Raw genomic sequence first — 17,173 nt, forward strand, 5'->3', positions numbered from 1 at the left:
AGTGTTCAAAGGCCCGATTTATCCTTTCCCTTCACTGCTCTATGCCCTACCCCACGGGTTGGGAACCCGTGGCTCTGGAGCTGCATGTGGCTCTTTCAGCCTTCTCCTGCGGTTCCAAGTCCTCCTCCACCTTTTGCAGAGAGACAAAGAGAGAGGCAACTGTGCTTCACGTCTCTTCTCTCTCTCTGATCTTCTGCTCACCTGGCCAGCCAACACCCAGGACCCCCACCCCCTGGAAGAAGCACAGCCAGGAAGTCCCTTTCCTGGGCTGGCCCCATCTGAGGCGTACATGGCCAGGCAGCTGCGTGGAGCAGCCCGCCAGAGCCTCCGCTGAGCAGTCCAGCCCTCCCGCAAGCTGAGACCCCAAGGGAGCGCAGCCCCTGTGATCCCCAGCTGGCGCTACTGTTGGCCGCTGGTCAGGAAGGCGTGCCAGAGTGAGCAGAAGATCGGAGAGGGAGAGAGAGAAGCGCAAGTGCCCCCCCCTCTCTCTCTCTCTCTCACACACACACACGCAGCCATGTTCATTTGTCCCATTCCGTTCGGGCCGGTTCCTTCTCCTCTTGATCCCCCTAGAGCAAGATAGAAAAACATTTGTGTGGGTGCGTGCAGGTGCTCAAACCGGATTAATGAATGAATGGGCAGAAAGAGAGATAGGGATAGGGAGGGAGAGAGACAGAAGGAGTGGGGGAAGGAAGAGAGGGAGGAAGAGAGAGAGGGAGGGAGAGAGAGAGAGGGAGGGAAAGAGAAAATATGAATATATGTGGTTGTCCTTACTGGACTTTTAGTAAAGAACGTTTAATGAAATATTTTGATGTGTTTTCAGTTAAGAGATGAGGTATGGGGATAATTATGCTGTATTTAAAGATGGTAGATAAGCTACTAAAATTGTTTTTACCTGTTGGGATGAAGGAGAAAGGTTTTTCCCCCCTCTTTCTCCTGTCCTTTTCTGTTTTTCTATTTGTAGTTTTTATAGCTTGCACCGGCTTTTTATTTCATAAATACAAGGAGGACTCAAATAGACATTGAGTATTTTATTTGAAAGTAACCTTCGACCCAGCGTCTTTTTTTTTTGGAGTTCAAAATGTTTTTGTTGCATGCAGAAATAAAAATTTGTTTTCTTTGTAGCAGTCCATTGATTTCATAAATGCAACACACTATAGTTTTTTTATACATAGCATACAGGTGAAAAACGATCTATGCAGCGTTATCTTCATTTTAGATGTCAAAAGGGTTTTGTGGCTCCCGGTGCTTTCTTTTCTGTGGGAAACGGGTCCAAGTGGCTCTTCCAGTGTTTTAGGTTGCCGACCCCTGCCCTCCCCAGATCTTGCCACCTCCAGGAAACCGGTTCCAATCCACATTGTTACTTTATGCTAATCTCTGTGATGCTTCGGCCTACTAATATAATCAGGAAGGATAATCTGCTCCTTCTCTTCAAAGAGACTATCTGGCTGCATGTTCGATCGCTGGGGCACTGGACCTACCGGTTGCACGAGTACTTCTGGAATTTCCAGGAGCCCTTGGATGACAATCCTGAATACTCAGCGGCCCAAAAGTCAAGGAACAACAACAGACTCTCAAATGTTGTGCAGGTTTGGAGTTTAAAATACCTTTCCTCTCTACCTAGAAGTTTTTCTAGTTCTTGTTACTGGGTTATCTGTTACTAAGATCAACTTGACAGATGATCTTCTCCCAGTTTGGTATTAACTGGGAATTATAGGAATTGCACAGATTCTATGTGATTCTCAGTCTGGTTTGCAGCCATGTCAAGTAGTGATCATGTGCATTTTCTTTTCTTTTCTTTTGCCTATTTTCAGTGCAGCTTCTTTAGAAATTAGATACATTAAGCTTCACACAAACCTAAGTCAAATAAAATCAAGTGTGGAAATCAAGTAAAAAACCAAAATCCTGCCAACAGGATCTTTTGCAGTCCAGAGTGGTTGGAAAAAAAGGGATTAAAAATTATTTTAGAAATTGGCCCCTGTTTTTGAAAAAACATTAAAGCACAACTTTCAAGAGGAATAAATGAATGGCTCGCTGAGTGACGATGCTCTGTGTGCGGAAGAGGGTCCGAGGTGGGATTCTGAGAGACTCACTGCTGCTGCAAAGCCCTCCTGCCTGCCCAGCACCCTCCCTTTTGTGATTCGTGTGCAGAATGTGGGGCTTATCCATACATCACCCAATGGTGGTTTGGAGACGCCTCACTGTTTTAAGGACATAGGCACCGGTTGGAGTCATCCTCTTGTCCTCGTCTCGCACAGGAAGCTGCCTAACTTCTTATTTTATCTGGCTTTGTTGAAATGGTGCTTTCTTCTGTTGCTGACAGAATCCCTGCTCGTCCACTTTGGTCGCAACCCTGACGACAACGTGACCAGAGGCCAGGATTTGCTTGGCTTCTAGGCTTGCTTTTGGTTGCCCTGTGTGTCCCCTCCTTTCTGGACTCTGTGCTCCATGGCCATTTAGCCTCGTGCTGCTGCACTGATATGATGCCTGGTGCTTTCCTCGTGAGACCTGTCTTTCATGGGAATTGGCTTAAGGACGTGGCCCTTGCTTTCTCCTCTAATCGGATTGAGACTATCCGTTTTGAAAAAGATAGCTAGTCTTACACAAAAACGCTAAAATTCAGGAAAAAGAAAAGATTTGTTTCAAAATTTGTAAGAAAAGACACATTCCCGCATACCAGCTTATATGCTGGTCCCCAGTAGAGTTGACTGAGCTGAGCCTGGGTTCATGGAGAAGACAGTGAGGTGGACTGGTAGAGAGCCCGAACAATTCAGTCCTCGGTCTTACAGCATAACTGTCCCTTCTTTCTGGTCGCTCCAGCCTGTCTCTGATCTGATGAATTGCTTCCTGGTTCCATGCACCTCCAGATACCAGGCTGCTGACTGCATCCTCTCACTCCCAGGTGGCGATAAAGCTGTTTTATTTTCACCTGCTTGCTAGATTAGCTATCGTTATTACAACACTGCTCTCTGTCTCTCAAAGATCAGGGGAGATCAATACTTTGGTGCTTCCCAAAATGCAGTTCAGGCTTATTCGGTTCCTAAGTAACATTGGTTAGCACTCTTCTGTTCAATAACATTTACTTGTTCAATGACCAGCAAAAATTTAACACTTGTGAAAGTGCTGCATCAAAAAGGAAGATGCCACATCAATGTTGCTAGGCAGATCAATAGCAGGGCAACTTCAATGATGGCGTAAAGACTTTTTTTTGTTTCCATGTGATTGTTAAATTGACATCACAGCCGTAACAGTTTCTGATGGAGGAAAGAGACTCCTGTTGGCCAACCCTGCTTCACTGTTCAGGTAGTACTTGAATTACGAATGTAATGGAGCCTGCCCATTCCACTTGTAACTCATAAACACTAGGGGGTTGTGTAACTTTGCTTGTAACTCGGGCATTACGTGTAGTGTTAAGGAGAACATGTGATCGATCCCTACAACCGTGGCAGATGGAAGTGGAAGAAGGAACTGCAGCCCCAATGGCAGCTCTTAATTTGTCCCAGATGAAAACTGTCAGGATTGCACCGCTTCCTTGTCCTATCAGGAGATGGCTTGGGGCAAAGTCAGTAACATGAACTGCTTTTTGTGCCACCACATGAACTACAGGAAATCACACCTCGCAGAACACACGGGCTGGCTGCCTTTGGGGCAGAGGGATCTGTGTATCTGAAGTAGTGGGGAGGTTGTGTCATGGTGTCAAACACCAGATGTTATTTTGAAGAAATCTCTGTTTGCTATAGATACCCCTGTGTAGAAATGGCACTACTGCAGCACTACTGGCCTCTGCAGGTCACTGGCGTATCTCTATAAACTCTTTTTCAGAAGTGTCTCTTTTGCTCCTCTGACTTGGACCTGCCGCTGGCAACCACTAAGGATGAGATGATCCAAGTGGTATCGTACACACCCATCCAGGACTGCACCATCACTGTAACAGATGAGCCTGAAAAGGTGAGCATATAAACCAGGGAGGATAATTTTTGCCTACTTTCTCACATAAAGTTATGAGAGTCCCAAAGAAAGTTTTTAAGCAGACAATTGCTTGTTTTCTATTTCAAAGTAGAAGCCAAAGCCCCGAGGCATTGACTAAAAGGCATCAACTTGTTTTCTACCCAATATATATCTAATACTAACATAATAATGTTTTTTATCAGGTTCCTAGGAGGCCCACCAAGAATCATAGGTTCTGTAACATCAAGGTAAGCTTTCCGTCACTAAGCACCTGTTCAAGTGGAATTCTCTCCGTCCCCGAGAAGGTGCATCCTCAGCCTGATGGCCTGGCAAGGAATGAGGGGCAACTGTGTACCAGAAGGAGGTTCTGATATTTGGGTTGTAGTTGCAGTTTGCAGAATTCAAAAAGAGTGCCCTTAGGGACAGGAGTTGTAGACATTTATGGGTAAAAGAGGTGGGATTTGAAATGGAAAGAGGGAGCCAGTCCCTTCAATGTCTGGAAAAAATGCAACTGATGGAAGATTATAGTTTTCTGCAACATTTATCTCATTAAAAAGGTAGCTCCGTACAAATGTCTTGCAAATGTTCAAGCTTCTTTGCAAAAGGCTGTAAACTCAGCAAGAATGTAATGCTGAGGACTAGGAAACATGTCCCTTTTCATGAATCAAATAGCACAATATTCCTTTGTGTAACCTGGACATGTTCTGTGACTCCCTGGGGCTGGTGTAAACTGTTGAAATCCCCTGGTAGAGATCTAGTCAAGATAGTGATCACCCTAGCAGCTGCCGTGTTCTAAGTATCTTATTCCCGTGGGATTTCATCAGTTCGTTTCTATCCTGCTACCAAAACAACCTCTGGCAGAACGAAAAACAGTTGTCTGGCCAACCAGAGGTCACAGGCTGGTTTGGCTGAACAATGGGAATTAGTTTCGTCCTCTATTTGGAGTGAGAACCCCGGGAAACCTTTTTTTCCAGTGGTATCATCTCTGCCAAATCAGGGGGATTCCTGTGATTTTGTCATGCCTGCTTGCCCAGTGTCATGAATTAAAGAACTTACAACACAAACTGTGTGTGTGTGTATGTGTGTGTGTTGGTGTGTGTGTGCGCACGCGCGCGTGCATGTGGAATCTGTGTCTCCAGATGAGTATTAAAAAGACTTGTAGTGTGTTTGACTCTGCAAAGTCTGCCCTACACGCAGAACTCTGGCCTCAAGGATTCGTTGTAGGGAAACAACCCATCCTTGCCAAGCCCAGGGTGGAAACACGGCAGATCCTTTTCCCCTCCTCTCTTCAGTGTTATATTGATGGTCCCTACGGCTCTTCCACGCGCCAGATCTTCTCTTCGGAGCATGCAGTGTTGATCGCGGCAGGAATAGGGATCACCCCTTTTGCCTCCATTCTGCAAAGCATCATGTTCAGGTTGGTCTGCAAGAGACGAGGGCCAAATACTGTGTCTCTGTGGAGAGTCTCAGGCGTCCAGGTCAGGTGCTTTTTTCAAAAGACAACTGGACAGTTTGTTTTTTTCCCTAAAACAAAGAGAGAGAGAAAACAAAATCCAGTTGCCTTTTGAAAAAGCACTTTGAGGGCTGTACCAGGATGTTGTTTTCACAAGAGCTCCTTGTTTTGCTTAACTTTTTTGGTTTTAACTGAAAGCCTGCAGGCTGCTTTTCCAAACATGCTTAATATAAATTTTAAAAATAGCAGCACTTTTAAACAATTGGGATTAAATTTTCAGGCTACCGTATTAAGTAAACAGGCATTTAATAGCAGCTGAACAAAAACATATTGAAAGCATTTATTAACAGACTAACGGAGTTATTCTCCCTGCCCCTCTTCTTTGTGGCAGCCCCTCAAATATTGGAACTCTGCTATTACGTCACCTTCTTTTCACTAGAATATACATGCCCAATTCCTGCAACTGTTCTTTGTATGCTTTAGCCTTCAACCCCCTAATCACCTTTGTTCTTCTTCTCTGTGCTCTTTCCAGAGTCTCAACATCCTTTTTACAATATGGTGACCAAAACTGGATGCAATATTCCAAGGGTGGCCTTACCAAGGTTTTATAAAGGGGTACTAATGCTTCATGTGATCTTGATTCTATCCTTCGGTTAATGCAGCCTAGGATTGCATTGACCTTTTTTGGCGTCTGCAGCAAAAGCGATTGTCCATTTGGACTCCAAGATTCCTCTAGGAGTTTTTGCTATTAAGTCAAGTTTCACCTATTCTGTATCTGTGCATTTTGTCTCTTTCTTTCTTTCTTTCTTTCTTTCTTTCTTTCTTTCTTTCTTTCTTTCCTTTCTTTCTTTCCTTTCTTTCTTTCTTTCTTTCTTTCTCTCTTTATTTCTTTCTTTCTTTCTTTCTTTCTTTCTTTCTTTCTTTCTTTCTTTCTTTCTTTCTTTCTTTCTTTTCTTCATTTCTCTTCCCAGGCATCGTATGCAAAAACAAGCCTCCTGCAGCCACAGTAATTCTTTGGATGAGAATATGAAACTTCAGAAGGTGAGATGCCCGGCGGTAGCTTGGAATTCCCTCAAAATAGTATCTGTAGTTGCAAAACCCTTGAAGCCATTGTGCCTGAAGGAGTGCGCCTTCTAGAACACCCTTATTGGAATCCTAACCTCACTATTGGAGGCCCTTGATCCTTTCCAGATGAGAGAGGACAAGCTTTTCAGGATATGATGGGATGGGATAAAAACTTTACTGTTACTTTAAATGTACCCTAATCAGCATACATTAACATGAAATTTTGTTGCATTCATCTCTCAAAAATACCATTATGCATATACCCACATAAATGCACATATATGACACAGAAACATCAGTGTCTAGTTCGAACATATACATATACATGGCAAAAAAAAAGAATCCCACGAATTCACAAGACGGAAGGCATAAGGAACAAAGCTGTTACAGAATCTGGTAGTCCTGCTGGAAATACTTGGAAACCTCCTCCCAGAGAGAAGCAACGGCAGCAGACCGTGAAGTGGGTGTGTGAGGTCTCTAACAATGCTTCGCGCTCTGAGCACATACAAGCGCTTGTAAGCAGCATCCTGAATAATGGGAAGCGAGCTTCCTATAATCTTCTCGGCTGTCCTCAGCACTCTCTGAATGGACCTTCTATCTAAGGCACTGCTACCACCAAGCCAGACAGCGATGCAGTTTGTTACAACACTGTCCATTGTGCCTCTGTAAAAAGTGGCCAGGACAGAAGGAGAAAGATGTGCTCTCCTCAGCCAACACAGGAAATGCAAACGCTGGTTTGCACGCTTCACTTAAGATGCTGTATAAAGAGACCAAGTACGATTGTTAGTGATCTGCAACCCCAGGTACTTGACCACCTCCACAGCTGCAGCCTTGATACAAAGTGGAGAGTGACTATGCCGGCTCTTTCTGAAATCTACAATGATCTTTGTTTTATTAGCATTCAAAACCAGGTTATTTTTATTGCACCAGTCCACCAGAGCCTTCGTGTCTTCCCTATAAGCATCTTCACTGTCATCCCAGATAAGACCCACCACTGCCGTGTCATCTGCATACTTCACAATATGATTCATGACAGACTTGGCACAGCAGTCGTGGGTGAACAGTAACAGAGTCAAAACACAGCCCTGTGGGGAACTGGAAAGTTTTCTTCCCACTTGCACAAACTGGGGCCTATCAATAAGGAGGTCAAGTATCCAGTCACGTAAGGAGGTATTAAAACCTAATACGATGGGCCGTTCACCAAATGCTGAGGGATGATTGTATTAAACAACAACCCCTAGATCTAGAAAATCCTCCTTGCTTAGTGTCCACTGTGAGCACCTTTTGGTGCCCATTGAAGATCTTTCTGCTCTTCCCTGACTTCTAAGGTTTTTCAGCTACAGTGCAGTGATTTTCTAAATACTTTATCTCTATTATCCAGTGGCTGCTCTAATAGTTTTAATTGATTGTAACAGCTGGTTCATTTTTTAAATACTGTTCAAAAGCTGGCTTAGGAAAAGATATTTTGAAAATACAGTGGTACATACATTTGTAAATAAACAAAATTATAGCAACCCCAATTGGGATGGCCACTTGGTTGTGAAGAAAACTGGTTGCTAAGAGAAACTGCTCCTGTGCTTACAACCTTCTTTCAGTTTTCCTTTACTTCACAGATCTGTGAAAGTTGTAAATGAGAAAATTGTTCCTAAAGTTACCATCATAACTGCGAATGGTCGCTAGAAAAAGGCAGTCATTATACGGGAACTACCTGCACTTTCTTTTCTCCAGGTGGACTTTATTTGGATCAATCGAGACCAAAAATCCTTTGAGTGGTTCGTCAGCCTGCTCACCCAACTGGAAGCCATGCAAGAGAGTGAAGAACCGAAGGGTGGGTCCTCCTTCCTCCTCGCCCCCATCCCCAACTGGGCCCTTTGGTAGGCTTCTGCAGCTTTGAGACCGGGCAGAATTGAGGCCGTGACAAAATCCAAACAGAAACAGTTTTATTCCATTTTTTCTTTCCAGGATAACCCGATGCAATATGAAACACCCCCTCTTCCCTTTAGGCAAGCCTTCTCTTTTTGAACTTTATATCAAACAAGGGGAATGAGGCACTCGTGGGTGACACCCCTCCTCTCCTTCTCATCTTCGATTTCAGCACAGATGCGCAGCTGCTTTTTGCAACTGCTTTTTGCCCTCCTCCCCAGAGCTTTTCTACAGGAATGGAAATATTGCCTCAATCAATCAATCAATCAATCAGAATTGAGCTGGAAGGGACCTTGGAGATCTGCCAATTCAGAGTTCCCCAACCTTTGGGGTCGGTGGCCAAAAGGATTGGGGGAGAGGGGAGAAAGAAGGGATGGCTTGTGGGGGGGCGGGTGAATGCATACACGTGTGCACACACACCAACACCCATTACTAGCACGCATGGGGCCACAAATGCGCATCGGGACACAAATGGCCACGATATGAGTGCAAGTGGGGCTGCGCGAGCGCAAGCACACACATGCACCGGTGAGCCACTCATGCGAACCGGGGGCCAGTAGGCCACAGCCTGGTAGTAAGCCACAGCCCACAGGTTGGGGATGCCTGTTCTAGTCCCCCCCCCCGCTCAAGCAGGAGATCCAATACTATTTCAGATAAGTGACTGTCCAGTTTTTTCTTAAAAACTTCCATTGATGAAGCACCTGCAACTTCTGGAAGCAAGCTGTTCCACTGGTTGATTGTCCTCACTGTTGGGAAATTTCTCCTTAATTCCAGGTTGCTTCTCTCCTTGATCAGTTTCCAATCATTGTTTCCTGCCCTGCCTTCTGGTGCTTTGGAAAAGAATCTGACCCCCCTCTTCTTTGTGGCAGCCTCTCAAATCCTGGAATCATGTCCCTCCTAGTCCTTTTTTTCTCTAGACTAGCCAAACCCGAATCCTGTAACCGTTCTTCATGTTTTCGTCACAAGGCCTTTAAACATCTTCTCTTCACTTTTTCCAAAGTCTCAACATCTTTCTTGTAATGTGCTGACCAAAAAAATGGATGCAGTATTCCAGAGGTGGTCTTACTAAGTTTTTATAAAGCGGTACTAATACTTCACATGATTTTGATTCTATGCCTCTATTTATACAACCAAGGATTGCATTTGCTTTTTTGGCTGCTGCCGCCACACACTGCTGACCCATATTTAAGTGATCATCCAGAAGGACTCCAAGATCTCTCTCACGGTTACTGTTTTTGAGCCAGGTTTTGCCTAATCTGTACTTGTACCTTTTTTCCTACCTAAGTGTAAAACCTTGCTTTTCTCCACATTAAATTTCATTTTGTTGGATAGGGCCCATTGTCAAGATCTTTTTGGATCCTAAGCTTGTCTTTGGGGGTGTTGGTTATTCCTGCCAGTGTCATCTGCAAATCTGATGAGTTCCCCTTCAATTCCCTCATCTATGGTGCAATGGTTCTGAGATAACGTCTTCCAGCTCCTTCAGAACTCTGGAATGTAATCCATCAGATCCAGGTGATTTATATTCGTCAAGATCAGATAGGTGTTCTCCAACCATTTTCTTATTTATTTTAATTTTTAATTCTAGTCTGTCTTTTATGGTTAGGTTTGGGGTAGGTTGGGCTATAGTTTCTTTTTGCATTAAGGCTGATGCAAAGCACGAGTTAAGCAGTTTTGCTTTCTCTCTGCTGCCTGTTACTTCGTTGCCATTGTCAGAACCTGTTTCTTTGCTGGGGGGGGATTTTTGTTGGTTGCCTCTATTCTTTCCTTTCTGCAGGTTCCGTCATACTCCTGGGGGGAGGGGGAAAGCTTTGGGGATTTCACATCTTATTTCCTTCCTTCACTTTGCCACTACAATGTATCCTCTCCGCTTCCTCTCTCTGCTTGCTCTTTGAACTGTCTCCCCTTTGATACCAGCCTGGGGTGAGAAAAAAAATGTTCCTCTGGCCATCTGGCTTATCTCTCACAATGGAAGGAGAGGTGCGAAGATCCAACAGTGTTTTCACAGCCTTGGGAATGGAGTCTTATCAGCCCTATTCCCACAGCCGACTTAACACCTGGGGATTGGTCCATTTGAATTGACCTATTGATTTGAGGAGGAAACCCTCAGATCCTGCCTTCTATGCCTGCTGTCAACTTCTCCTAATAAAAGTTCCTTTGGGGATGACTCCAATCCAAGAGTTCTGCTTTCTTGGGAAGAGGTTTTGAAGCAAGTCCTTACAGCCATCTTCTCTCTTAAGTGGACCTACTGTTTCCTTGACTTTTTTTCTTATTTATATGTTGACAGAAACCTTTTTTATTATATTTGACTTTTGTTGCAAGTCTTTGTACATTCTGAACCTTTGCATTCCTGACTTTATTTTTTGCAGATTCAGGCTATGTTCTGATATTCTGCCTCAGTTATGTATCCCCTTTTCCATTTTTTTTGTGCTTGTCCCTTTTGTCTTTCAGTTTATTAGAGATCTTTGTGCAACCATTCTGGTTTCTTCTTGGAGTTTTTGTTTTTTTTCAGTGGTATTGTACTGCGCTGGGCTTTTATAATCATATTTTTCAGAGTTTTCCATTTTTCTTAAGTTGTTTTCCCTTTTAGGATTAGGTAAATAGGTTTTATATGTAGTCTTGTTGATACATTTCATCAATGCTGAAGACATTAAGTTCAAGGGGGCCACGTTATGGTCTGCTAAATCTATCTGGTTTTCCAATTCCCAGCCCGTTTCCTGGAGATGCATTTGTACATGACCTCAGCACTTAACAAGAGTGACATGAAGGCTGCTGGCCTGCAGATGGCCTTGGATCTACTAGCAAAAAAAGAGAAGAAAGACTCAATCACAGGCCTCAGGACAAGAACAAAGCCTGGGAGGCCAGACTGGAAAGAGGTGGGTTTTTCCTCTAAATCACACCTAAAAACATGTAGTCATTCTGTAGCTCAGTCCAGATTGCATCAGTCCAGATTGTATCTTGCATTAGAGAAAGTCTTTCCTGCAGTCGGTTTTATGGCCAGAGACCACTCTCTGGATGTCTGGACAAAAGCACTTAAAGACAAGCAACACAGGGGCAAGACAAGATAAAGTCTTCCCAACCAATAAGCAACAGCAAGCATCTTTATACCCTTGAGCAAGCAGTAAGAAAGATTAGTATAGCAATCGACAAGACAGTGAGGCCTACACATCTGGCACCAGTTCCTACTATCCATAGTCCAAGGACAGAGAGAGGTCAGTTCTAGTTTCAGATGGAGTTGCTTAAGCTATCTGGATTTTTTTTTCTCCCTTGGACAAGTCAGCTGAGTCCGATCTTGGAATGAGGATCAACAAACTGAAACTGTGCCCTGACAAAATGGAATAATGGCTACTAGAAGCTTTAAGCAGAAAAGAGAAGTTTTATGTCTTCAGATGGAGTTGCTTTCCCAAGACAGATTGATGGAGACAAAAAGTCCAATCTTGAGCATCAGGAATTTGAGAATTAAAACAGCTGGCTGGAGGATTTGACAGAGCCTTTCTGAGCTCTTACTGAGAAAGAGGAGATATATAGACTTATAGGCAGGCTTAGTGGTCAATTAAGGGACACGGTGGCTCAGTGGGTTAGGATGCCGAGCTTGTCGACCAGAAGGTTGGCAGTTTGGCAGGTCGAATGCTGAGTGCCACGTAACAGAGTGAGCGCCTGTTACTCGTCCCAGCTTCTGCCAACCTAGCAGTTCGAAAGCATGTAAAAATGCAAGTAGAAAAATAGGGACCACTACGGTGGGAAGGTAACAGCGTTCCATGCACCTTTGCTGTCTAGTCATGACCACGGAGATGTCCTCAGACAAGCGCTGGCTCTTCGGTTTTGAAATGGAGATGAGCACTGGTCCCTAGAGTTGGAAACGACTAGCACGCATGTGCGGGGGAACCTTTACCTTTAGCGGTCAATTGGAATACCACCACAATGTGTCAATTGCTATCAGAAAGAAGGCAGAAAGAGACAGTGCATTGCAGCTGCTGATGGCTTTTTCTCTCTTTCTCAGCTCTTTCAGAAAATTGACAAAGAAGACAAAGGAAAAGTCCAAGTTTTCTTTTGTGGCTCTCCAGCTCTTGCCAAGGTCGTCAAAGCTCACTGTGAACAGTTCAGCGTTCCCTTCTTCAGGGAAAACTTCTAGCTGCAAGATGGACTAGTCTGGCTTGTTTTTAATAGGTTCCTTTTAATGAACTCAAATATTCTCTTGTTTTTGTCCCTTTGTCTTTATAGTAAGTTGCGTAGTCAGCCCAATGTTTAGACTGGATTTGGCATTTTTATTCACCCTATCAAGTTCTTCCCAAGGACCTGGGACAGGCAGATGTTGTTTTATGGTGTTAAATAAAAATCATTATCATATATAATTATTATATTACATGATGACAACAATGACAATGATGGAAATATGTATGTTTCCATGGAGTTGGTAAGAATCTCTTTGCTTGCTTGCTTATTTAATACAAGTATCTTTTCCTTTAAATAACTCCATACAAGGCAGCAAGTAAAGTAACATGTGGGAATAAAAATAATAAATAAATAATAAAAATAATAAAATAATAACAATAAATGTAGAATAATAGCAACAAAATATGAACAACTGACAATGCATCAAAATAAAGAATACTTCGAAAAACCTCCAAGGTTCTTTCTCCAAGGTTCTCTCTCCCAGTCATGAGACAGACACTCACTGGAAACCTTTTTTTTCAGGTCATGGTGATGTTGCTTTCATCTTCTGCCAAGGTCATAAAGAGGCTTACCTTGCTGCTAGTAGCACCCGTGTTAGTGCTTTCCCCCTCATTTCAATACCTCCCAAAGGCAGTTTTAAAATAAAGGTGAAGGCTTCCCTGTCTAGCCGTGTCCGACTTTAGAGCACGGTGCTCATCTCCGTTTCTTGGCTGAGGGAGCCACTGTTGTCCAAAGACGATTTCTCTGGCTCTATCCCAAAGCCGCACAGAACACTGTGGTACCTATTAATCTACTCACATTTGCATGCTTCCAAACTGCCAGGTGGGCAGGAGCTGAGGCAAGGGACGGAAGCTCACCCTGTTGCACAGAGCCCGGGTTCTCTCCAGCTGACAAGATCAGCACCTTTAACTGCTGAGTCATTGCGCTCCTCCTTTTTTTTAAGTCTTAAGGCATGCAAAATCTAAGCAATGTCATTAGGGATATGCATTGCTTCACCAACAAGATGACAAAGAATCAATTTTATGCTTTTTGAGGCTGCCCTTGTAACATGTTGGAATTCAAAGTATTGGACTTCCCAATTAATCACCCATTACTTTGAAGGAAATTCAGGTGATCAGTTCTTGATGTAAAGAGAGAAGTGCTTATTGGGTGTTTCTGGCTGACGTTGCCATATCCCATTCTCTCTGGCGGAATCAGCCTCCTCCATTGCTACAATATTCTGCTACTGCCTCCCTAGGAATTTGACACAGCACGGGACATGTGGTCACGCTCAGATGTTGAGATTCTGGAAAGTGCCCAACTCCTCCCTGAGTGGAAAAAAAATACAGTATTTGAAACATACACATTTCCCTAGAGAAAAAAAATTAAAATGAAAATCTGTTTGCCAGATCTTCTTAGATGTCAACTTTTGGAGGCAATTAGGAGAAAAAATAATGCAGTTCAGCATTTTTGTAAGCTCTTGCTCAGTTTATTTAGTCTGGGTGGTTTTGAGAATTAAGAAAGTTTGGTTGGAAGAATAAACGATTCATTTAGTGATCAAACTTACAATGCAAAAAAAGTGACTTAGTTTAATTTAGTTTTCACACTTACAATTGTTGCAGCATCCCTCTGCTTACATGATCACTTGGCAACTGGCATGTATTGATGAGAGCTACAGTGTCCTGGGGTCACGTGATCACCCTTTGTAACCTTCCCAGTCAGCTTTTGACAGAGTCAACGGGGAATTTTATATTCGCTTAACCACCTTGCGATTCATTTAACAACTGTAGTGATTTGCTTAATAATTGTGGCAAAAAGGTCATAAAATGGGGCATAACTCACTTAACTGCCTCGCTTAGCAGTGGTTGTAAGTCAAGGATTACCTGTATTTAAAGACAAGTTTATCCAAAGACATGGGAAGCAGAGATAGATTCAACTATTCCTCACTCAGGGCAGATGCTCTCGCTAGAGGAAAACTTTCTCTTCCCCAGTCCCCCCTCCACCCTTTCCCCCTCCTGTCTTTTCGATACGACCAGGGTCAAACTCAGTTTGACTTAGCAGTAGTCTGGGATATTGGGGGTGTGTGTGTGATCAAAGACGACTACTAAGGAATTTCAAACCTTGTAAGACATTAACCAGATGGAGGTTTATTTGCAAATTGCCCTTGTATGTTCTATTATCTCTTTGCCTAATCCCATCAAACCTAAGTTGTCCCTTCCTGCCCCAGACAAATCCTCCATGCAATCCCACCTAAACCAAAGAATATTTGGGATCTAAGGAATCCTCAAGTTACAACAATAATTGGGATTTGGATGGTTATTGCTAAGTGATATAACTGTACTGAAACAACCAGGCACACATTTTTGATTGACAATAGAATGTCTTTCAGTTTCTCACCTTGTTCACAAAGCATCCTCGTTAAGACTACCCCATTGATGAACTTTTTGACAGACAAGTTAGGGCTTTCCCATTGTTTTACCTTAATCTCACAACACTTGGAAAGACTCAACCATAGTTTCTGCCAGAATCCATCTATATCTCATTTCTCTGTGCAAACCCAAATCTCACCCCCCCCCCTTTACTGGATTCTGCCATTCCCAAGGAGGGAAAGAGAAGACAGGGGTGCTAATTGCCCCCTCTCTATCCCTCAGATGTAATGTTTGTTTATTCAGCTTACCTGGTGGCCATCACAAAAGACCAAAGGAAGAAACCATCTCCCTCTGAACTACGAAGAACAAACGAAGGTGGTGGTGGGAATTCTGGTTTGTATCTCTGGATGGAATGTGAAGGGGAGGAAGTAATAATGTTGCAAATGTACTGGTGATTCTCTTTTTTTGCCCACGAAGAGTTTGACTCCTGAGACTTGACTGATCCAGGATTGACCAAATGGACTGAGGGGTGGGGTTATTACTTGGAGACACTTTAAAAGTATCTATCTGTGAAACAGCTTCAGATCCTGTCTATGTTATCCTGTCATCTAAAAGTTCCTGCTTGGACAATCTTGTCTCCAAGAGTTTTTCTTTCCTAAGATGTGGATTGGAGTGGGTTCTGACAGTTTCAACTGGAAAACTATAAACATCCTACACCCAGCTAAATCCAAAAATGCTAGGAAATTCCTGGAAGCTCTGCACTCGGGCAGCCATCAATAGGCACACAGAGATAAACCACATTTATATAACATTCAAAAAAGGCAATAAAAAACTTAAGGAAACAAATACCAGAACATGTCTTCAGTAGCAAACAGCCAGATAAGCATAGATTAACACCAGATAAATAAGCAGAAAACAGTCCCCTAATCAAGGAACTACCAAGGAGAACTCCAGACCTCCTGCCAATACTGTATATAAGCTTCTGTATATAAATAGGGGACAAACTCCCCACAGATTAGCACTGATGATGTTATTTAATCAGGTAATGAGAAATCTGAAGGCAAACAACCAAGCTGAGAGAGCATTAAGGCTTCCACTGTTGTAGCTGTGAAAACAGGAATGGCAGTGGGCAGTTTTATTTCATTATTTTTCCATCACACTGATTATCCTGAAAAGGAAAGGCCTACAACAATATACAAGTAGCCCTCAACTTACGATCACAATTGAGCCCAAAATTTCTGTTGCTAAGCGAGATATTTGTTAAGTGAATTTTGCCGCATTTTACCATCTTTCTTGCCACACTTGTTGAGTGAATCACTTCAGCCGTTAATGTAGTAACAGGGTTGCAAAGTGACTCTGGCTTCCCCATTGACTTTGTCAGACATTTGCAAAAGGTGGTCACGTGACCCCAGGACACTGCAACCGTCATAAATGAATCAGTTGCCAAGCATCTGAATGTTGATCATGTGACCATGGGAATTCCACAACTGTCATAAGGGTGCAAAACTGTCATAAGTCACTTTTTCAGTGCTGCTGTAACTTCAAACAGTTCACTAAATGAACTGTTGTAAGTTGAGGACTACCTATACTGTGGCTGGCTTTTCTTCTTCAGATACTTGGAAATGTTTGTCTCTCGCTATTATTTTGCCTGCTTCAAACAGGTATATAATATATGTTTTTGAGCTTGGCTTTCTCCCCTCCCTTCTATTTCTTTTAACCAGAAGAGGGCGCTCCAACATAAATGTTTAAAATTAAATTCAAACCTCCAAACAGCTTTTTTTAAAACTGAAGATCAAACAATTAAACATTAACAAATAACACTATAAACAATGAAGAAAACAAGGAGGGAATAAAAAGTAAAAAGAAATGAAAGACTAGAGATTTAGAAACCCCAAGATTATAATTTTCCAAAATAACGCTTAATAAGTAACTGATTGTTTTTAACAGATGAAAAAAAATCAATATTGAGAACTGCCATCATAACATTATAACAATAATTTTCCTCCTACAATTTATTACAGCCTTTGTCCTCTTGGAACAGACTGCAAAGATGTCAACATTTCAACAATGTTCCTATATTTACACTACAGTTTCACCTCAGCTGTGATAGTTAATTTCTGTATTATTGTAACCACTAGAAGACCATTAAACAGAACTAAGGAGACATTTCCAGACTGTGAGAACAATTAACCAATGGAATGGAAGCTGCATTCAGAAGTTGTGGGTACTTCATCACTGGAGGTTTTCAGGAATAGATGGACAACCA

At 42.8% G+C, this 17,173-nt stretch overlaps 1 protein-coding gene across 1 annotated transcript in view; it reads left to right on the top strand.

The window, feature by feature from the left end:
- LOC310645739 (NADPH oxidase 5-like) overlaps positions 1-12,642 on the top strand; it is a gene marked incomplete at its 5' end in the record, with an annotated part of 36,555 nt that extends 23,913 nt beyond the window's left edge. Inside the window, 8 exons of the mRNA XM_083371729.1 lie at positions 1,438-1,589; positions 3,823-3,948; positions 4,152-4,196; positions 5,241-5,365; positions 6,373-6,442; positions 8,195-8,294; positions 11,096-11,262; positions 12,387-12,642. Of these exons, the coding sequence (XP_083227855.1) occupies positions 1,438-1,589; positions 3,823-3,948; positions 4,152-4,196; positions 5,241-5,365; positions 6,373-6,442; positions 8,195-8,294; positions 11,096-11,262; positions 12,387-12,518 (917 nt within the window). The 3' untranslated portion in view covers positions 12,519-12,642. The remainder of the gene's footprint in view (positions 1-1,437; positions 1,590-3,822; positions 3,949-4,151; positions 4,197-5,240; positions 5,366-6,372; positions 6,443-8,194; positions 8,295-11,095; positions 11,263-12,386) is intronic.
- Positions 12,643-17,173: the final 4,531 nt, after the last annotated feature.

The sequence above is a fragment of the Vipera ursinii genome, assembly GCF_947247035.1.
Source record: "Vipera ursinii genome assembly, chromosome: 11".
Taxonomy (NCBI): domain Eukaryota; kingdom Metazoa; phylum Chordata; class Lepidosauria; order Squamata; family Viperidae; genus Vipera; species Vipera ursinii.